Source organism: Ranitomeya variabilis, chromosome 5, assembly GCF_051348905.1.
Source record: "Ranitomeya variabilis isolate aRanVar5 chromosome 5, aRanVar5.hap1, whole genome shotgun sequence".
In the NCBI taxonomy this organism is placed as follows: Eukaryota; Metazoa; Chordata; class Amphibia; order Anura; family Dendrobatidae; genus Ranitomeya; species Ranitomeya variabilis.
Window position 1 is genome coordinate 531,946,852 of NC_135236.1, and position 23,657 is coordinate 531,970,508.

At 46.2% G+C, this 23,657-nt stretch overlaps 1 protein-coding gene across 1 annotated transcript in view; it reads right to left on the bottom strand.

The window, feature by feature from the left end:
• LOC143775090 (uncharacterized) overlaps positions 1-23,657 on the bottom strand; it is a 67,150-nt gene that overhangs the window by 34,799 nt on the left and 8,694 nt on the right. Inside the window, exon 2 of the mRNA XM_077262929.1 lies at positions 16,621-16,742. Coding sequence (XP_077119044.1) covers positions 16,621-16,742 — 122 coding nt within the window. The remainder of the gene's footprint in view (positions 1-16,620; positions 16,743-23,657) is intronic.

Here is a 23,657-nt window from a genome sequence, read left to right on the forward strand (position 1 = left end):
TCAGTATTTGGTCAAGTGGAAGGGTTATGGCCAGGAGGATAACTCTTGGGTTTTTGCCTCCGATGTCCATGCTGCCGATTTGGTACGTGCTTTTCATTTGGCTCGTCCCGATCGGCCTGGAGGCTCTGGTGAGGGTTCGGTGACCCCTCCTCAAGGGGGGGGTACTGTTGTGAATTCCGTTCTTGGGCTCCATCCTGTGTTTGCGAATGGTATTTTTGGGAGTTCTGCTCTTGGGCTCCCTCTGGTGGTTTCAAGTGGAACTTAGCAGCTGCGTTCACTAATCGGTTTCCTGGCCTTGTTATTTAACTGGGCTTTTGGCTTTAGTGGATGCCAGCTGTCAATGTATTTCCTGTGGATTCAGTCCTTTCCTGGAAGTTCTCTGTTGGCCAGTCCATTTTCAGCTTAAGATAAGTCTGCTACTTTTTGGGTGTTTCCCTGCTTATGACCTTCTGTTCAGTTCAATTTATGTCTTTTTTGTCCAGCTTGTCATTATGAAATGTTTCGGCTAGTTGGAAGCTCTGGGGTCGCAGATTTGTCCCTCCACACCGTGAGTCGGTGTGGTGGTTATTTTTGTAAACTCTGCGTGGACTTTTAGTTTTTATACTGACCGCACAGCAACCTATCCTATCTCTGTCTATTTAGATAGTATTGGCCTCCTTTGCTAAAAAATCTAGTTTCATTTCTGAGTTTGTCATTTCCCTCTCCACTCACCGTCAATATTTGTGGGGGGCTATCTTCCTTTGGGGGTTTCTCTGAGGCGAGATAGCTTTCCGTTTCCATCTTTAGGGGTAGCTAGTTCTTAGGCTGTGCAGAGGCGTCTAGGCAGAGTTAGGTACGCTCCACGGCTATTTCTAGTGTTGGTGTTAGGAGTAGGGATTGCGGTCAGTAAAGTTACCACCTCCTCAGAGCTAGTCCTATTTTTGTTTTACCCACCAGGTCATTTCAGTGCTGCTCCGTAGTGAGTCCATGATTGGTTTTGCCCGCCAGGTCATCTCAGTACCGATCCGTACCCACCAGGTCGTAACACTGGACAATGGACATACTGTCTGGGGGCAATGCTGGACACACTGGGAGCAATATGCTGGAGTCAGACACTGGGGCAGATTGCTGGAGACACTGTCTGGGGGCAATGCTGGACACACTGGGGCAGATTGCTGGACACTGGGGCAGATTGCTGGACACACTGGGGCAGATTGCTGGACACACTGGGGGCAGGACTGGAGGCATGGGCAGAATGTAGACACGGGGCATGATTGGAGACACGGGGCAGAATGAAAGACATGGGGCAGGATTGGATCATGGGGCAGGATTGGATCATGGGGCAGGATAAATACGATGGAGACAGATGGGGCAGGATGGGGAGATCATATGGGGTAGAATGGATACTTATGAGTTCAGGATGGGAGAACATATGGCTGGAGCCAGGAATGAGACACACGGGGCCAGGGTGGGGAATATTATTACCATAGGGGCTAATTAAGGGATATTATTACTGCAGTGATGTATTTATTTTATTTTTTGAGGACACTGTTTTAAATGGAGGGGCGGTCCTGTTACTGTGCAGAGTGACACTATATCACCTTTTTTTCTCCATGTGGTGTAATGTAGAAGTTGTGAAAAATTATGTAATGTGTTCTGCAAGCAGAGCTCGAGATAACTGTTATTTCCTGGCTGGAAGAAATAATGGCTGTCTGTGCTGGATGAAAGATGAAGGACTTCACCTAGAGACGTCACTGCTGAGTCAGTGTTACCTTTACACTGACACTATACACTGAATACTATATACAGAGGTCCTGTGTACAATGTCACCAGTGATCACTGTATTACCTATACATTATATACAGAGCTCCTGTGTATAATGTCAGCAGTGATCTCTGTATTACCTCTACACAGACACTGCATACTAAGTACAGATCTCCTGTGAATACTGGCACTTATGGTGATAGTATTGTGGGGGTTTTTTTGTTTTTTTTTTTTAAATTACTGATCAGTATTGTAGTATTCAGTCACTATGTGGTGGTAATATGTGGTCTGGAAATGGTGTTGTGGTATTTGTGACTTGAATGTGCTATTTGGTCACCAAGTGGTGGTAATATGTGGTCTTGACATGGTGCGGTGGTATTTGTTCCTTGTATGTGATATTATTGGTCAAAATATACCTAAATTGTATTGCAGATTTTAACAAATATTTAATAGGTTACAGTAGAGCCATTTTTCTGGAATAATCTGGTTCGGGTATAACATGACCCCCGTCACATGACCAGGGGGGGGCACAGTGTCTGAACAGCCCGGGGCCCTGGCTACCCTTAATCCACCCCTGGATGAAAACAATCTCCAAACACAAACAAATACTCGATGGTCACCCGAGCGTGCTCGGTAAAACCCGAGCAACAAGTACACTTGCTCATCACTAATGAGGAGACTATTGAGTGGAATAATGTGAGGAGACAGTATGGGGGGGGAGTGTGAGTGGCACAGAATAAAGACTGAGTAGTGTGGGGAGGTAGCAAGGGGGAAAAGTGTAAGGTCACAGCCTTGGAGGGGGAGGGTAATGAGGGGCCACAGTATAGAAACTGTGTCAGGACTCTGAACATTTTGATTACCTTTTGTGCATTACTGCCCTTTTTCAAGATGGCGTCTTTGGTCTCATGTGCACTGTGTCTTCCTGCTATATAACTCCACCCCAGCCTTTAGTCTGTGCTAGAGTATTCTGCCTTGCATCCAGCTCCTGACCCTGGCGACGCCCTGGCTTTGCACCTGCTCCTGTGAACCTGTGTGGAGATCCTGCTACTCAGCTCTGAGTTTCTGCTGAATACATCGGTTTCCAGTAATCCTCCTCCATCTGGCTGCTTGTGTTTGTTTCCATCTGCATTTGCTGGACATGTAAGCTGTTGCTGCTCTGCTTAAACCTGAGATTATCACCCAGGCCTTCCTGGTTGAGCTAAGACATTGCTTGTACTGTCTTATAAGCATATCTATCTGTGTTTGGACTAAACAAGGACTTATTCGTGTCAAGTTTCCTCAAGTACAACTGTGCTTCATAGACTTTCTGCTTGATTGCGTTTTTCCTCTAAAGTTCCTATAGACTGTTAAGCTGCATTTTATATTTACACCAAGTGTTGTGGACTTGAGCTTTGCTCTGCACCTGTTTGAATCACCATGTGATAATATAGACTTTACCACTTATAAAACTGTGTCCTGTAGTTGTCTTGTTCCATGCAAAGAGTCTCCTGAGTTATCCTCTATAATCATTACAGACTGGGGAGTACACAGTGAAGAGAAGCCCCAATATAGAGAGGAGAGGGCAGTGTGGCTGGCATGTACCATAAAAGGGACAGTGTGGGGGGTCATTTTGAGCAGAGAATATAGTGAGGGGGCATTTATTCAGAGGCTCAGCGTACCGCAGATATTTTTATTTGGGATCATTATAATGACACTTATCTTTAAGGGCATCGTGTGGAGATGTGCTGCAGGAAACCAGAGAAGATGGAAGTATGCGGAGACGAGCTGTGGTAGAGAAGAGTCATCATGGAGTCTGGACAAAACGAAGATTAAAAGAAAGACGTTGTCTCTGGAGTCATTCATCTAAAAAGGTATATGGATGTAAAAAAGTTTTGTGATACTAATGCTCATATTTTTATTTATGTTAGGAACATTAAAGGGGTTGTCCAGGTTTGTTATGAGTCTGCAGTCATTCTATGTGACTGCAGACTTTTGAATTCTCATACTGTGCACTGGACACTGTCAAGATTCTCTCATGTCAGAGATTTACATACAGTGGGTACGGAAAGTATTCAAACCCATTTAAATTTTTTATTCTTTGTTTCATTGCAGCCATTTGGTAAATTCAAAAAAGAAAGTTCTTTTTTTTTTCTCATTAATGTACACTCTGCACCCCATCTTGACTGAAAAAAACAGAAATGTAATAATTTTTGCAAATTTATTAAAAAAGAAAAACTTAAATATCGCATGGTCATAAGTATTCAGACCCCTTGCACAGTATTGAGTAGAAGCACCCTTTTGAGCTAGTACTGCCATGAGTCTTCTTGGGAATGATGCAACACACCTGGATTTGGGGATCCTCTGCCATTCTTCCTTGCACATCCTCTCCAGTTCCGTCAGGTTGGATGGTGAACGTTGGTGGACAGCCATTTTCCCAATTTTCCCATTTTGAGTTTAGGTCAGGGCTCTGGCTGGGCCAGTCAGGAATGGTCACAGTTGTTCTGAAGCCACTCCTTTGTTATTTTAGCTTTGTGCTTAGGGTCATTGTCTTGTTAGAAGGTGAACCTTCGGCCACGTCGGAGGTCCAGAGCACTCTGGAGCCACCACCATGTTTCACTGTTGGGATTGTGTTGGGAAGGTGATGAGCAGTGCCTGGTTTTCTCCACACATACCGCTTAGAATTATCACCAAAAAGGTCTATCTTCATCTCATCAAATCAGAGAATCTTAGTTCTCATAGTTCTCATAGTCTGAGAGTCCTTCATGTGTTTTTTAGCAAACTATGTGGGCTTTCATATTTCTTGCACTGAGGAGAGGCTTCCGTCGACTTCCGGGTACTAGTCCTCCAGAACCATAGAGAGGACGATAAGGAGCGCCGACAGAAGATTAGAAGTGTGCGCGTGCAGCTCTGAACCTGGCATGCGCACGAGAAGCAGAGACCGGGAGCGAGCGCAGAGAGGAAGACGCTGCAGAAGGAGAGGCGCACCGGGACGTTGAAGACAGGTAAGTATGACAGGGCGGTCTTTACATCCCTCCCTCCTCTTTAGGCTAGAAAGAAACTTAGCTAAAATTCGAGGAGCCCGAATGTTCTCTTGAGGCTCCCAGGATCTCTCCTCAGGACCGAAACCCTTCCAGTCGACCAAAAACAAAAGTTCTCCCTCTAAATTTTTTCATGGCCAAAATGTCCTTAACCTCAAAAACATTGTCCGCGGAAACAGGCGAAGGTGAAGAAAGGGTCGAGGTATGAAACTGATTAAGAACTACAGGCTTAAGGAGAGATACATGAAAGGAATTAGGGATACGAAGAGAGGCAGGTAACTTAAGTTTGTAAAAAACGTTGTTAATACGTGCCAAAACCTCAAAAGGACCAATATAACGGGGACCCAGTTTATGAGAAGGGATTTTAAGGCGAATAAATCTAGAAGAAAGCCAGACCTTGTCCCCAGGATGGAATACAGGAGAATCGAGACTCCTTTTATCTGCATGTCTCTTCATCCTAAGCTGAGCTAGTTCAAGAGCAGACTGGGTCTCCTGCCAGACCCTGGAGAATTCTCTAGACAGAAGATCTGCCGCCGGCACAGTAGAGACAGGAGGAACCGGTAGAGGAAGACCAGGATGTTGTCCGTAGATGACAAAAAAATGGAGATTTGGTAGAAGCTTCGCTGGTGTGATTATTATAAGAAAACTCGGCCCATGGTAGTAAGTCAGACCAATAATTCTGATGAGCGTTGGAGAAATGCCGGAGATAAGTAACCAGGATCTGATTGGTACCCTCCACTTGGCCGTTGGACTGACGATGATAGGCCGAAGAGAAATCAAGCGAGATGTTCAATGACTTACAGAGTGATCTGCAGAATCGAGCGGTGAACTGAACTCCACGGTCAAAAACAATATGCTGTGGAAGACCATGAATGCGAAAATATGTTGAACAAAAATCTTCGCCAACACAGGAGCCGAAGGCAGACCAGGGAGAGCAATGAAAAGAGCCATTTTAGAAAAATGGTCCACGACCACGAGGATGATGGTGCAACCGCAGGAACGAGGCAGATCAGTTGCAATATGTTGCCATGGAGCAGTAGGCACCGGAAGAGGATGTAGAAGCCCGAAAGGTAGCTGCCTAGGCACTTTGTTCTTGGCACAGGAAGGACAGGAGACGACAAAACCTCGGACATCCTTCAAAAGAGTCGGCCACCAGTAGTAGCGAGATATTAGATCAAGAGTTTTCTTGAAACAAACATGGCCCGCCAGAGTAACACACGTCTCCTGTTCCTCTCAGAAACAAAAGTCTTACCCGGAGGTAAAGAGGTCATAGAGACCGGAGCAAGTGTGATGACTCTAGCGGGGTCAATGATGTGCGTGGATTCCTCCTCAGTGTCCACCGACAAGAAGGACCTGGATAAAGCGTCGGCTTTGAAGTTCTTCTCTCCAGGCAGGAAGCGAAGTTCAAAGTCAAATCGGGCAAAGAACAAGGCCCACCTGGCCTGCCGTGGATTCAGTCGGTGCGCAGAACAGATGTATGCCAAATTCTTATGATCCGTATAGATAACAAAAGGATGTAAGGCTCCTTCCAACAGATACCTCCACTCCTCCAATGCCATTTTGATGGCCAAAAGTTCTTTGTCACCAATGGAATAATTTCTTTCAGAAGATGAGAAACTCTTGGAGAAGAAACCACAAGGTGACCAGTAGAGGACCTCTGAGAAAGCACAGCTCCAGCCCCGATAGAGGCATCAACCTCTAGGAAGAAGGGTTTATTAGCTTCAGGGCGATGGAGTAAAGGGGCGGAGGCGAATGCTTCTTTGAGAGACTGGAAAGCCTCTTCAGCCTCTGCTGGCCAGAGATGAGGATTGGCGCCCTTCTTTATCAAAGAGGAGATGGGAGCAGACAAGGAGGAGAAGTGAGGAATAAACTGCCGATAGTAATTCACGAATCCAAGAAAACGCTGAATCGCCTTAACCCCAAGCGGACGTGGCCAGTTGAGTACAGCAGAAACTTTACCTGGATCCATACACAGACCAGAATCGGAGATGATGAAACCCAAGAATGGCAGGGACGACTGTTCAAAGGCACACTTCTCAAGTTTTGCATACAGACGATGCTCCCTCAGACGAAGAACTTGCCGCACATCTCTCCTATGAGAAAGCAGATCCGGTGAAAACACAAGGATGTCGTCCAAATACACCACAACACAAGAGTAAAGTAGGTCCCGAAAAACATCATTCACCAACTCTTGAAAAACTGCAGGAGCATTACATAAGCCGAAGGGCATCACGAAATACTCATAATGACCATCTCTGGTGTTAAACGCAGTCTTCCATTCGTCTCCCGCACGAATTCGGATCAAGTTATAAGCTCCTCTGAGATCCAGTTTAGTGAAGACTCGTGCTCCACGCAGACGATCAAAGAGTTCTGGGATGAGAGGAAGTGGATACTTGTTCTTAATGGTGATATTATTGAGGCCACGGTAATCAATGCAGGGGCGAAGGGAACCGTCCTTCTTGACGAAGAAAAAAACAGCTCCTGCTGGTAAGGAGGACTTCCGAATAAAGCCTCTGGCCAGATTCTCTTGAACATATTCGGACATGGCTTGAGTCTCAGAAGGTGACAGAGGATAAATACGACCTCTAGGAGGAGTAGAGCCGGATACAAGATCTATCGGACAATCGTATGGGCGATGCGGAGGCAAGACTTCTGCCTCCTTTTTGTTGAAGACGTCCGAAAAAGAGTGATAAGCCGCAGGTAGATTCGCTAGTTCCGGAGCCGAGGGAGAGAAACTAGCAGGCTTGACGGGAAGCAGGCATCTGTTTTGACAAAACTGTCCCCAGGATAGGACGTCTCCAGTACGCCAGTTCAGAGTAGGTTCATGATTTCTTAGCCAGGGGAGTGCCAAAAGAAACACATGGGATAAAGACGGTAAAACATAAAAAGCAAACTTCTCTCGATGTAGAGCTCCAATTTGAATCTCAATCTCCTCGGTGACAGAAGTAACGACCTCCCGTAAAGGCTGACCATCGACAGAAGCTATTTGCGTAGGAACCTCCAAGGGTCTGACAGGAATCCCAAGCTTCTTGACCAGCTTAAGTTGAACAAAATTCCCAGCCCAACTGAGTCTACATAAGCCTCAAGAGAGAAGCGACTGGAACCCATGTGTAAAATGACAGACAAAATCAAAGGTGGAGAGGAATCATAGCTACCTAGGGAGGCCTCTCTTACCTATCCTAGGCGGAGGCGTTTCCTGGCTTCTGGGGGCAGGAACGCAGAAGATGAGAAGCGCTGCCACAATAGAAGCATAAGCCTTGCGCGAGTCTCTCCTTATGGCGTTGTTCAGCAGGCTTGAGGCGATCTACCCTCATGGGCTCAGCAGAAGAAGAGGAAGAAGCTGAAGTGGTTTGGGAAAAAGAAGTACCTCGTGTAACTGAAGATAAACGAGGTGGTCTCCTCTCTCTGACAACCTCACGAGAATGCTCCTGGAAGCGCAGGTCAATGTGAGTCGCCAAAGAGATAAGGTCATCCAAAGCAGTAGGAGTATCCCACTCTGCCAGCTCATCCTTAATACAAGAAGACAGACCTTGCCAAAATGCTCCAACCAACGCCTCATTGTTCTAACCTAAATCAGAAGACAACGTCTGAAAACGGATGGCATATTGAGCTAAAGAGAGGGTACCCTGGTAGAGGTTAAAAAGGGACTCTATAGTGGAGACCAAATGACCGGGTTCATCAAATACCTTACAAAAGGTATCCAAAAAAAGAATAAGTTGAGAAACTACCGGGTCATCTCGCTCCCAAAAGGGGTTCACCCAGGCCAAAGCCTCACCTTCCAAATGGGAAACCACAAAAGCTATTTTAGCTCAGTCGGTAGGGTATAGTAGCGGGGACAATTCAAAATGTAGTAAGACACTGGTTGAGAAACCCGCAACATAATTTAGGATCCCCACCATACCGAGGTGGCCTGGCAAGATGGGGCGAGGGTTGTGGGGCAAAGGCCTGGATAGGAGCAGAGGCGGAACCTTAAAGGGAGAAAAGCCGATTATCCACAGAGGCCATAAAAGTCAAAATATGGGATTGAGTGTCCCGTTGTTGACCAAGCTCCTGTTGAAGAGCCGCCAACTGTGAGGCGTTACCCGGATCAGAAGATTGTAAAGCCACGAGACGAGATTCCATATTTTTTTTAGAAAGGACATGGTTCTTGTCTGGTTCTCTCGCAAGAAAAGTAATTCCTTTTGAGTGGCAGAGACACCAGCGAGGTCCATGGCCTGATGATACTGTGACTGTGCAAAGGGTGAAAACTGAAAGTGGACCCTCTGGACCGCGACGACGAACCCCCCACTGACGAGCGGACCAGATAGACCGCCCCCTATACAGGGAGAGTTAAGGGCAGGCCCGTGAGGGACTATCGCCACGGAAGCTGGAGAACCGGGACGGGAAAGGACCTAGGACTGGCGGAGACGGTAGGAACACAGGATAGGTGAAGTACTGGCGGAGACGGTAGGAACACAGGGTAGGTGAGTATTGTAGAGACACAGAGCTGGCGGGTATGACAGGGACAAAGGGATAGCGGGAACACTGCAGCAACACAGACACTGCTGAAGCACTGCAAAGGCAGAGGTACTGCAGTGGCACAGGTACTGACGGGAAGACTGCAGAGACACAAGGTCTGGAGAGAGGCTGTAGAGACACAGGACCTGGCGAGATACTGCTGAAACACAGAGACTGGCAGGGTTCTGCAAAGACAAGAACAACCGAAAGTCAGAGGGTAAAGAACTCACAGAGACCAAGGGCGGCCAAGAGCACTTGAGGGCATAAATGATCATCAGGCACAGAGGGACGGCAGGAAGCAGTTTAAATACCTTAATGCAGCGTGGCACTTCTGGGTACTAGTCCTCCAGAACCATAGAGAGGATGATAAGGAGTGCCAACTTCCGGGTACTAGTCCTCCAGAACCATAGAGAGGACGATAAGGAGCGCCGACAGAAGATTAGAAGTGCGCGCGCACAAGAAGCAGAGACCGGGAGCGAGCGCAGAGAGGAAGACGCTGCAGAAGGAGAGGCGCGCCAGGACGCCGAAGACAGGTAAGTATGACAGGGCGGAGGAGGCGGCAGTTGCGGTATGATAGTACACATCACAGGAGAGGCTGTGGGCATATACGCACCACAGGAGGGACTGTGGGCATGTAAACCTCACAGGAGGGGCTTGGGGCATATACGCATCACAGGAGGGGCTCGGGGAATGTACACATCACAGGAGGGTCTGGCGGCATGTGCGCATCACAGGAGGGGCTGGCGGCATGTGCGCATCACAGGAGGGGCTGGCGGCATGTGCGCATCACAGGAGGATCTGGTGGGATGTACGCATCACAGGAGGGGCTGGCGGCGTGTGCACATCACAGGAGGGGCTGGGGGCATGTAGGCATCACAGGAGAGGCTGGGGGCATGTACGCATCACAGTAGAGGCTGGGGGCATGTGCGCATCACAGGAAAAGCTGGGGGCATGTACACATCACATGTGGGGCTGGGGGCATGTACGCATTACAGGAGGGTCTGAGGGCATGTACGCATCACAGGAGAGGCTGGGGGCATGTGCGCATCAAGGAGGGGCTGGGGGCATGTGCAAATCACAGGAGGGGCTGGCAGCATGTGCGCATCACAGGAGGGATGGCGGCATGTGCGCATCACAGGAGGGGATGGGGGCATGTACGCATCTCAGGAAGGGCTGGGGGCATGTACGCATCTCAGGAAGGGCTGGAGCTGCCGCTGCTGTCATGGTCATTGGTAGGACAGGAGCGGACGGATTCCAAAATATGTCAGCATCTTCAATGCAGGTGCCACTACGTTCTGTACTGAACGCTGTGCAGGAGCAATTAAAGGGCTCACAGTTGACAAAATGTGTCCGCCGGCCCAAATGCTGCGGTCTCCCGGGAGCTGCAGAGAAGGACAGCGCAGGCCAGAGGTTCCATGCCCTTGCTCTATAGGGGCAGGAATACAGTAGAAGTTAAATAGCCAGTCTTACCATCACCCGTGTCTTTTCCAAGGATCTCAAAAGGATGGATGTAACTTACTTATTGAAATTCCTTCTACATACAGCTCTGGCAAAAATTAAGAGACCACCACATCAAAACCCTGTCATGGGAAGCCTAATCTCCAGACCTGAACCCCATTGAAAACTCACAGACGCACCAAAGAGGACTTAAAAATCCTCCAGAAAATTGACAAAAAAAATCACAGAGAAAAAAGCAGAGATGGTTACCTGCTGAAGCCTCCAAACAAATGCACCAGCAGAGTGCATCAGACCCGATTAATGATGGCAAAAACACAGGTGCAAAAAATACCGATGAAACAACCACTTTCAATCCAGTATTGGTTGTTTGGCATTAGTGCACAAAAAGATAAGCGATAATAGTCTGTATGTGGCATTTTTCACACAGGCAATGCAGAGCATCTGGTCTACAGCCTATTACTAACGCACATACAGGCGGGCTGCCCAGTGCTACAAAATGCATGCTGTGTGAATAGAGGCCTACAGTTTACAGAGCCATCTTGGTCCGACTACGCCCTGCAAGATAAAGTGCAAAAAAAAAAACACATATCAATGTATGTAAGGTATTAGTTTATATTGGGGCCTCAATACGTAAGCCGGCAACCCACGTCAAGGGTCCTTACATTTTTGCTGGTCCTAACGCCAAACATTGAGTAAAAGCTCACAGACGCACCAAAGAGGACTTAAAAATCCTCCAGAAAATTGACAAAAAAATCACAGAGAAAAAAGCAGAGATGGTTACCTGCTGAAGCCTCCAAACAAATGCACCAGCAGAGCGCATCGGACCCGATTAATGATGGCAAAAACACAGGTGCAAAAAATACCGATGAAACAACCACTTTCAATCCAGTATTGGTTGTTTGGCATTAGTGCACAAAAAGATAAGCGATAATAGTCTGTATGTGGCATTGTTCACACAAGCAATGCAGAGCATCTGGTCTACAGCCTAATACTAACGCACATACAGGCGGGCTGCCCAGTGCTACAAAATGCATGCTGTGTGAACAGAGGCCTACAGTTTACAGAGCCATCTTGGTCCGACTACGCCCTGCAAGATAAAGTGCAAAAAAAACCTTCCATTGAAAACCTCTGGAATGTAATCAAGAGGATGATGGATAGTCACAAGCCATCAAACAAAGAACTGCTTAAGGCTAAGTGCACACGTTGCAGAATTGCCGCGGAAATTTCTGCGGCAATTCTGCGCCTCCTGCCGCGGGTATATCGCATGCAGAATTGGCATGCATATACCCGCAGAAAACTAGCGTTTTGCAAGCATAATTAGCTTGCAGAATGCTAGCGTTTTCCAAGCGATCTGTAGCATCGCTTGGAAAACAGATTGACAGGTTGGTCACACTTGTCAAACATAGTGTTTGACAAGTGTGATTAACTTTTTACTATAGATGCAGCCTATGCAGCATCTATAGTAAAAGATATAATGTTAAAAATAATAAAAAAAAAAAAAAAAAAATGGTTATACTCACCATCTGGTGGCCCGATCTCATCAGCGGCTTGCGTTCCTATAGATGCTGTGTGTTCAGGACCTTCCAATGACGTCGCGGTCACGTGACCGGTCATGAGACCGCGATGTCATCGCAGGTCCTTCACACACACCACGGAAGTCGCTGAGGAGGTCGGGCCACCAGAAGGTGAGTATATCGCTATTTTTTATTTTAATTCTTTTATTTTTTACCAATTATATGGTGCCGAGTCCGTGGAGGAGAGTCTCCTCTCCTCCACCCTGGGTACCAACCGCACATGATCTGCTTACTTCCCGCATGGTGTGCACAGCCCCGTGCGGGAAGTAAGCAGATCAATGCACTCATATGTGCAGAATCGCCGCAATTCCGCAAATTTAATGAACATGCTGCGTTTTTTTCTGGAATGCGATTCCGCTCAGGAAAAAAATGCAGCATGTGCACAAAAAATGCGGATTGCATTCTATTAAATAGGATGCTTAATGTTAGCGTTTTTTTCGCGGTTTTATAGCGTTTTTATAGCGAAAAAACGCGAAAAAAATGCGAAAAATATGCTACGTGTGCACACAGCCTAAATGTTTGTGCCAGAAGCAGTGTGAAAGACTGGTGGAAAGCATGCCAAGACGCATGAAAGCTGTGATTAAAAATCATGGTTATTCCACAAAATATTGATTTCTGAACTCTTCCTGAGTTAAAACATTACTATAGTTGTTTCTAAATGATTATGAACTTGTTTTCTTTGCCTTATTTGAGGTCTGAAAGCACTCTTTGTTTGTTTGTTTTTTAATTTTGACCATTTCTCCTTTTCAGAAAAAAATACCAAATGTATTGCTTGCGAATTTGTAGACATGTTGTCTGAAGTTTATAGAATAAAAGAACAATTTACATTTTACTCAAAAGTATACCAATGAAGAGAAAAATCAAATAAATTGAAAATTTTGCAGTGGTCTCTTAATTTTTGCTAGAGTTGTATTTTGATCTTCACACAGCAAAAAAGAAATTCAAGGGAAGGAATGTAAGGGTGCTGTCATAATGGACTCCTATGAATACAATTACTGGTAGGACTAATTCCTCTTTACAGGAAGTCCCTTCTGACAGCATACCAGGAGCAATACCAAATAAGGCTACGTTCACATTTGCGGCCAGCGCCGCAGCGTCGGGCGCCGCAGCGGCGCCGCATGCGTCATGCGCCCCTATATTTAACATGGGGGCGCATGGACATGCGGCGCACTTGCGTTTTGCGCCGCATGCGTCGCTGCGGCGCCCGCGTCGGGGCGCAGAGGACGCAGCAAGTTGCATTTTTGCTGCGTCCAAATTCAATGAAAAAAACGACGCATGCGGCGCAAAACGCAGCGTTGTGCATGCGTTTTGCTGCGTTTTTGTTTGCGTTGTGCGCTGCGGCGCCGACGCTGCGGCGCACAACGCAAATGTGAACGTAGCCTAAAACTATTCAGAGCGGTAACTACTGCTTGGAGGATTTTCCTCCCAAAAGATAGTTGGTTTGATAGAATGTCCAATTCATAATATCCAATAGAACAAAAGGACCAGCACATCTAAACTAGTGTGAACAGGCGCCAACCAAAAAAAGCATATAAGCAACAAATAGTAAGGTTGCACCATAATATACAAAGAAGGATTACTCTAGAACATTGAAACTGCATCGCTGACATAGGAAAAAAAGCGTTATATTATGTACAAATGAAATATTCATCTGCAAAAATTGCTATAAAAAAGGAGGGTACTTTGTGCATAGATTGGCCAATCTATTTGAGCCCAATTGCCAGTCAAGGTGTATTCGTAAGTTGGGTCCCTGTCCTGTTATGTCACCTCTCCTGAGCAAAAAAGCCAACAATTTATGGGGCTGGAATGTACCTGCTTGAAATCACCTGTGGCGAATGGGAATGGGAGTGCACATGTCCAAAAGGCTATGATTCAATAGAAAAAAAAGGACCAGCAATTTGTAATATTGCAGAAGATTTTTAAGCTCAACCATTTTGCAGCTTTGCAGACCTGATCCTAAAGCGCTTGTTGGACTGGCCATAATGTTGTCAGGATGAGCCCTTCCTTCCAAGGTATAAGACAGGCTGATTGTAGATTTTATCCACCTTGTAAGTATCGATTATTGAGCCTTATTTGCCTTTGTTTCTTCCACAAAACTGGATAAAAGATTGGAATCCAATCACCATTATTTGTAGCTTCCATATACTGCAGAACTCCACTTCTTACATCTAATGAATGTAACAGAATTTATTGCTGGTTTTTGGGATCCTGACAGAAGAAAAGCAGGATAATCTCCTGATTTCTATGGAATTTCATTACAACTTTAGGAAAGAATGCGAGATCCAGCCATAGTATGATTCGATCCTTCAGTATCCTTAGATATGGAGCTCTGATTGACAAAGCATGCATTTCCCTCACTTGTGTTGCAGAAGTGATAGCCATCTAGAATGCCGTCTTCACTGAGAAAAAATTCAGTTTTGCTTCTCCGAGAAGCTCATATGGGGACAAATTTAAATCCCATGGTGGAATACAACTTTTTATTATGGGCCTAAGCCTGTTGATAGTCTTTATGAATCTCCAAATCCAGAAATGATTCGCCAGAGGAAAGTCAAAGAGAGAGCCTAAAGAAGCACTCCCATCAAAGGTTTTATCCCCTTGATATATTAAAGTCAGATTATGTAGCACTGTGTACTTACAATTGCTCATTTTGCCTTTCTACTCAGCTAATTCTTTTTTCTCAGAACTATATAGAAACAGGAAGTATCTTGTCCCTGCATTCATCATCCCTCTCTTCAACTCCTGACCCATCTGCTCCCTCCTCCCCCTGTCAAGGATGTTTGCAGTGACTTATGTCTCAAAGGGAAAATTGACCTCGTGTTTCTACATATATGGTAGATTAGAAGGATTCAGCTAGTCAGTTTTTAAATTATCTGACATTTCCCTCTCGGTGGGTGGCACCATAATAACGCACCGGCAGCGGGCGCTGGGTGTTATGTTTGACACCAATCTCTCCTTCACATCCCATATACAATCTCTTGCCCCCTCTTACCGCTTACAACTAAAGAACATCTCTAGAATCCGCCCTTTTCTCACCATCGAAACAAAAACTCTGTCACCCTGATCCACTCCCACCTGGACTACTGTAACACTATTATTTGCCCCCACCCCCTACTCGACTTTCCCTTCTCCAGTCCATCCTTAATGCAGCAGCCAGAGTCATCCACCTGGCTAATCGTTACTTGGGCGTGTCCGCTTTTTTCCAGTCATTACACTGGGTGCCCATTTATTACAGCATCCAATTCAAAATACTTGTTTTCACCCACAAAGCTCTCCACAGTGCGGCACCCCCTCACATCTCCTCCCTAATTTCTGCCATTCGGCCTAGCCGATCGCTGCGCTCTGTAAACGACTTTCGACTAACCTCTGCATTAATCTGTAGCTCCCACTCCCGACCCCAAGACTTCTGTCGCATTGCACAAATCCTCTGGATTGCTCTACCCCAAGAAATTAGGACCAGCCACAACCTGCACTGTTTTAGACGCTCCCTTAAAACACATTTGATCAGTGCTGCCCATCATGTTCCCTAATCAAAGTAATTTATGTGCAAGTGTGTGTGTGTAGTCCATTCACTATCTCCACCTATCCCCAACCCCGAGGATGGCTGGACCTGTAAATACATCATTGTAAATACACACCTGTACTTTGTATCTCCCCACCTCATTGTAGATTGTAAGCTCTCACGAGCAGGGTTATTTTATTTATTAATCCTTATATTATTGTTAACGCTGTTACTTATGACTGTTGTGTTTGAAACTGGTTAACAGTAAAGCGCTGCAGAATATGTTGGCGCTACATAAAGATTATTATTATTATTGTCATAGACCTAATGGAAAAAAGAATTAGCGGGGTAGAAAGGCAAAATGAGCAATTGAAAGTTCACAATGCTATATAATATGATGACTGCAATATATTAAGAGAATAAACATTTTCATGGGAGTCTTTCTTTAAGGCCAATACCTGGACCCTCAAGATACTAAGCCTCAGTCCTTTGTAGAATTCTGACTGGAGAAAGTCAAAGATCTTATGAATGTCTGGACATCATGAGGGATCCATGATGGATCCCCCTGTACTGTGAACAACACTTCATCTGGAATTTTACAGATATGGCCAAAGTAACCTGCTCTTCTGTATGGTAGATATAACCGATTCAGACAGACCTTGTAATCTCAGGATCCAAGGAGACAATTGCAATCTCTTTAGATCCTGATAACTTAAAGGACCCTGGGACAGAAGATCGTTTCTTAGCAGTAAAAGGACAAGACTTGCCAGAGCCAGCATTCTTGGTAGGGAAAACATCTTCTCTTTGACCATAATGGGACTTTCATAATTACCCTGGCCTGATCTTTCTGAAACTTCTTCAGCACCATCGGTATCAGGGGAATTGGTGGAAAGTCGTATGCCAGGTTCCTGCCCCATTTCTGGGATAAGGCATCAACTTCAGCAGGAATGTCTCCTTAATTTAGTGAAAAAGAAAAAAAAATTGCCTTCGCATTCTTTCTGGAAGCAATAAGATCTACCAAAGTGGTTCTCCAGCATTAAGTCAACTGGTAAAATACTTCTATGTTCACAGTCGATTCCACTGGGTGCACCTTTTCTCTGCTGAGGAAATCCACAACCTGATTCTCCTAAAACCTCAAATACACTACTGAAATAGAAAGAACCATTCTCTCTGCCCAAAGGAATATTTCTGAGATCAAGGACTGAAGATGTTTCAGCCCTCCTTGGTGATGAAGAAAGAATATTGTTGTCACATTGCCTGACATAAATATGAAATTTGCAATGTTTCACACACAGATAGCAGCTGTGTAGTTTGAGGACATTCGACGAATTAGTGTTGGCAAGTGCTTTGAAGGCATCAACCTTCCTAATGGGATCCAAAACCACTGTGGCTTGCATCCATAATGGCCATCACGTACCATAATAAAGGCCATGGATTTCACCTCTGAAGGTTCAAAATTGAAATCCATCACTCTAGAGATTTCTTTACTGCTGCCAACATTATTCTCTTTTCTAGGCTGTCTGTTCCAAGGTGGAATTGTCTGTTGAAGAACCCTTGTGTGTAGCTGGCTCCACTACACAATTGGTATACAGGACATCACCAAGCCTTGAATCCTTAATTCTCTGATGGAACCCTGTCTCTTCATTTGAAAGTATTGTATCCTGTATCAGGTTTCTGATTTCTTTCTCTTTCCATTTTGGGGAAAAAAAAGAAACTATCCAAATCCAATGTTAACCCCTAGAAAAACTGTGTTCCCAGCACCAGATCCAACTTTTCCAATTTATGATCCATCATGTCTTAACATGGAGATGGTTGTGTTTAGATAGATCTGTAGCTCCTGACACGATTTTGCAACTAGCAGAAAATCATCTGGTTATGGAATGAGGAAAATGTCTTTTTCCCTTAAAGTGAACCTGTCACAGTTGTGTCATGTGTTGTGACAGTGAAACAGCCGCAACATATGCAGCTGCGGCGCAGAACAGCTGATCAGCAGGAGTGGTCCAGGTAGTTGGGTTCCCTCTGCAGCTTATTCAGTAAGTGCTATAGCTTGCCGAATAAGGAGGGAGCCGAACAAATTCGATTATCTTTAGTGAAGACCAAGTAACTGCTTAGTTATGGCTCTCCAGGGTAAGCCCGGCCTGTAGCACAGTAGGTCCACAACCCACCAGCGTGACACACCTCCTCCCCTACCAACTTTGGAGTAGCTCTATCTTGTACTTTTTCCTTTTGCTCTATAGTCCCGTCTCTGATGTAGATGGGTATTACAAAAGGAAAGCTGTCTGCTAGGTCTTTCAGCTGGAAAACCTCTTGTTATCAGAGGCTTTTTCCACTATGTCATCTAGAAACTAAAACCTGAAGACCAGAAAAAGGAATTGAGCAGAGCTGGTTTTTTAATGATTATCTCCCGACCAGCTTTTCAGCATATCATACCGACTGAGGCGTCTGCCGTGAAGCCTGTTGCCATCTTAAGTAAAGGTAAGGATTCCAAGATGTCTTTTCTTGACATCTTTTTCATGACCCCTGATGAAGCACACTGTGTGAAACACACATCGGGTTGGCCAGAAAATAGGAGTCCCGTTACTTTGGTTAGTACCATGCATTTGACCATACTTTAACAGTTTAAATTAAATGATATTTTGGGTGCTTTTCTCTTCTGTATGTGATTCCAGTCACTAATTTATATATGTTGGATGTCAAGCATTACTATCTTCATTTATGCTTATTGATTATAGCCAGCACACTATACACACACACTTTTACCTTATGTAGGGGTTCACGGTTTTGGGTAGCGGTTTGGGTACACAATGGCACATGGTTCTGGTTTAAAAGAGTCTTATGTTTATTTGTACATCATAAACCAATGATTTCACATAAAAGCCTTAAACGAATAATTTCACAAGAAGAAGACAGCCCCTTCTCTGAGAAGGCAAAAGATACACGTCTCACCTGTGCAGGAATCCAGGCACTGCTTTCTCCCTCAGTTTGGTCAGCGATAAGGCCGGTTTCACACGTCAGTGGCTCCGGTACGTGAGGTGACAGTTTCCTCACGTACCGGAGACACTGACACACGTAGACCCATAAAAATCAATGCATCTGTTCAGATGTCATTGATTTTTTGCGGACCGTGTGCGGACCGTGTCTCCGTGTGCCAAACACGGAGACATGTCAGTGTTCGTGGGAGCGCACGTTTTACACGGACCCAATAGAGTCAATGGGTCCGCGTAAAACACGGACCTCACACGGACATTCTCCGTCTGGGGTCCGTGTGCGTGCCGGAGACAGCGCTACAGTAAGCGCTGTCCCCCCCACATGGTGCTGAAGCCGGTATTCATATCTTCCCTGTAGCAGCGTTTGCTATAGAGAAAATATGAAGAATAGTGTTAAAAATAAAGATTTAGGTGTCCGCCGCCCCCCCACCCCCTGTGCGCCCCCCCGCTGGTCAGAAAATACTTATCCGGGTCCCCCGTCGGCTGTCGCTCCTTCCTGGTCTGGCCGCGCCTCCTACTGTATGCGGTCACGTGGGGCCGATCATTTACAATCATGAATAGTCGGCTCCGCCCCTATGGGAGGTGGAGCCACATATTCATGAGTGTAAATGATCGGGCCCACGTGACCGCATGCAGGAGAAGCCGCGGCAAGACCAAGAAGGAGCGACAGCCGACGGGGGACCCGGGTAAGTATTTTCTGACCAGCGGGGGGGCGCACAGGGGGTGGGGGGGCGGCGGACACCTAAATCTTTATTTTTAACACTATTCTTCATATTTTCTCTGCAGCAAACGTTACTGCAGAGAGGATATGAATCGCAGCTTCAGCACCATGCAGAGTGGGTACCACACGCTCCGTGTGGTACCCACTCGCCATACGGGCGGCACACGTGTGCCGCAGGTATGGCCTCCGTGAGTTCCCAGGCACACGGACACGGATAACTCCGGTACCGATTTATTCCGGTACCGGAATTATCTGGACGTGTGGGACAGCCCTAAGGAACACACCTTATCTCCCACGTTAGGTACACCTAAGCCACTTCAGCTGCCTTTTTTAGGATCTGTAAAGCCCAGACCGGAGGTATGGGAATCCAGAATCCAAAATCCGATTCCAATAAAAACCTCAGTAACCTACCGTTGTTGGAGCCTTCAAGTCCGGGACATACATCACCAGCCACCTAGGTGACATATACCTGTCATTCAGGACTTTTCCTCTTGCTTTTTTACATTTATTATTACTCAATCAACTATTGCACCTTTTTTATTTATATATACTTCATTTACGGATTCATCATTCCTTCATGCATATGTGGCGCCCCAGGGTCCTTGTCGTTGCAGTAATATCATTCTCCTCTAGGGGGGGGGGGGGGGGGAGTGATGTTACGGTTGAAGGCAATAAAGGAGATCTCTCTACCAGGTATCACAAACCACATAACACATATCACACTCCAGTCCACCAGGGGGAGCTATGCTCCTATTTATTAGGGCACTCTTCACAATTAGGTAAAACTGGTGGTCTGGATAGGAAGTTAGTCAGAAGCTGGCTGGGCTTCACCCAGGCAGTTCCTGTCAGGCAGACAGAGAGAAAGGAGGAACATCGAGCAGTTGCTGACAGGGTGGTCCCTGATAGGGGTGGAATCCTGTCAGAGGCCTAGACAGAAGGTCACGGTGCTGCGCCTGCCCCACGTGCAGCAGTATCCTAAGAAAGAGACACGAACAGCAAATTGTATTGTAGAGGGTGAGAAACAAAATCATAGCAAAAGGAGAGGAAACCAGAAGGAGTTCTGCTCTGATATAGGCTGCCTCCTTCTGAGGCGCAGGATCCATGCCTTGCTCCAGAGACCAGCAGGACAGCTAATTCCAAGTTACTGATCCGCCCTATACCCAGGAGGCATGGTGGCAACTTGTGGGGACTGGGGCGTGCTAGAGTCCCTGTAAAAAGCCTTAGGCCATCAGTCATACGGGTTTGTTCCTATCCATCTGGGGGACAGAGAGAAAGACATAACATATATCACAGTTGTGAGGACCTTATGAGAAGCTCAGCAGTAAGGTACTACAACACCCAGGCGCTAGAGGAAGGCTACTGATTTCCACCTGGATAAGGGGACTCTGGATTTGCCTTCAAACCGGCCGGACTCTGCCTGCCCTGTGATCTGGTGCTCTGGACTGTGGATGCTGAACCTTCAGTAAAAGGTAAAGAGACTGCAACCTTGTGTCCTCGTTCTTCACTGCGCCTTACATCATTCACCATCTACACACTGGGAAGCCCTGGGGACATACTTCACCTGTGGGAAGGTACACCATCTAGCTGCCATAACATCACCCCAGCGGACCCCTAAGCAGCGTCGGTCACCCTGACCGAATACCACAGGTGGCGTCACGAACATATCCCTTTAAAGACCTTTCCCTTTTACAACGGACCTCCCGAGGGCCACGGACCGGGTCAGCCACCGTGACATCCCCCCGTGAACCGAAGGACCTGGTACCGAGTTCCCCTAGCCCTTGGGGGCTCCACATACCCATCTGCATTGTGACATTCCTTGGGGCTACTACAGTAACTATCCTGACCATTTTTCCTTTTGTCTGTTTTTTTTTTAACCTTTTATTGATTCATTCTACTGTACTTAGTCTTAGTCTTGCTTCTCATGTTAGGGTCTTTAAATGATTTTCCAACTCATCAATCCGCAGATACATAGATTTAGCAACGGCTATATTGATTTTGATAATGCAAGTGCTCCCATGTTCTCTTAAGTAAACCATCCCGTTTCCGGTCCACAGGATGCTTTAAATTTGAGTTTTCAAATGGCATGGGTGTCTTTTTTACCACCTTGGCCACTGGGATGTCAATATTTGGGATTTCTTCCCATTGAACGGGAGTGGTGGTGGAATGACCGTGCTGTGGTCTGAGGAGAGCCTGGAGGGGCATATTTAGGTGAACACGTGGCTCTTCGCAAGAGCCCCTTATGGTAGAGTTAGTCTTGGCTCAAGAAGGACACCAGGTGCTACACCAGGATAGGTCTAGGATGCAAGGCAGCAGACCCCCAGAGGCACAAGAAGCTGGAATGGGGAAGGCTGGAGTACAGACAGGCACTTTCAGATGCAGACAGTTGTTATACAGATGGGCAATAGCAGGTGCACCAAGTACGGCTGGTATACAGGTGGGCACTGGCAGATGCGGTTGGTGTACAGGCGGGCACTGGCAGGTGCAAGCAGTTACAGCAGATATAAAGTAGGACACTGGCAGATACACATGCAGGTACCGGAAGATAAAGTAGAACAGGAGACCTGTTAACTAGCAAGCATGCAAACAAGCTGGGTTATATTAAAAAAAGTGCAGAAGCACTAACAGGCAGGTAGTTGCTACTTACCTGTGGTGCCAGGTACAGTTCTTCGCCAGCACAAAGCAGTCACAGACCGCTCCTACCAGTAATTCAGCTGCCTCCGCTGATGTCATGTTGGTAGAGCAGGGGCCTCTTTTCCACCTTGCTCTGTCAATGGGGCATGACTGCCAGCTTCATTCTAATTGACAGCCGGCTCCCTCATTTAGGCAGCAGAGATCAGGCTGTCTATCAGAATGATGTTGGCAGTCCAGCTTTGCAAGCAGAGCAAGGTGGAAAAGAAGTCGCTACTCTGTCGACAGGACATCAACTGAATCTCCAACAGGAGCAGTATGTGACCACTCTATCAGCGAAGAACAATGCCGGGCACAACAGGCAGGTAGCAACTTTTTTATTTACAAAGTCTCAGATATCTCCTTTAATGATGAGCTAGCTGGACCTTTTCGGGTTGAAGATAGGGTCAAAATCCACTCCCAAACCTACTGCCAGATTTAAGAAGACATAGTGAAAAAAGAAAAACAACTGGTGGAGAAGGTAATTTCTGAGTCAGCGTCACCTTGCCCGGTGAATCCACGGTAGTGGGTGTGGTTGCTTGGAGACACATGTACAAAGATCCAAAGAAAAAAAGCCGCCATGTATCAAATATAATGGACCTGTAGAAGCGTGTAATACATGAAACGGCCGTAGTCCTCTCCTTGTACCGGCATTTTCTGCAAACGTACTGCCCTCTGTAACCATGTCCATACCACATTGAAAGAAATAAAGGACAAAGGTTTTTAAACTATATGGAAAGTTGGGAGTGGTGCGGCTTTTTTTCTTTAGATTTAAGAAGACACTTTCTTCAAGCAGTGGTAAAGGAAAAAGTCTGTTTCTTTCAAGAAAACCAATATTTTCATACAGGACAATGCTCCATCGCATGCATTGAAGTACTCCATTGCTTGGCTAGTCAGTAAAGGCCTGAAAGATGAAAGGATAGTGAAATATCCCCCTTCCTAATCTGACCTACTCAATTTAGAACTTGTAACCTCTTCTTAAATGGGAGATTTACAGTTAAGAAAACACTACACCTCTCTGATCAGTGTCTGGGAGACGATGGTGCTGCCCAAAAAGTTGATAGTCAACTGATTAAAGTGGTTGTCCACTACTTGTACAACTTCATCTCATATTCCACACTTGGCCGTGATAAAATAATAAGGCTTATAACTCACCTCCCGTGCTGGTGCTGTTCCCGTGGTGTCGGCACTCGCTCTTCCCGGGGCTCCTGTGCTGATGTGACACATGACCAAGGCGCACAATCAGCGCATGAAGAGGAAATAAGAAAGAAACTGCAGCCTGGACATAATCCTAAAATTCAATTTGTCCAAAGGCGGGCACAGTGAACATGTCATTGCAACTGCACGATAGCCCCAGAACCCCGAGTGCTGACACTGTTGGAACAGCGTCAGCAAGGGAGAAAAGTACAGGTTATTTTTTTTATTTTATCGGGGGGGACAAACATTTAGATCAACAAGGGTTCATCCAAGTAGTGGACAACCCCTTTAAACTAC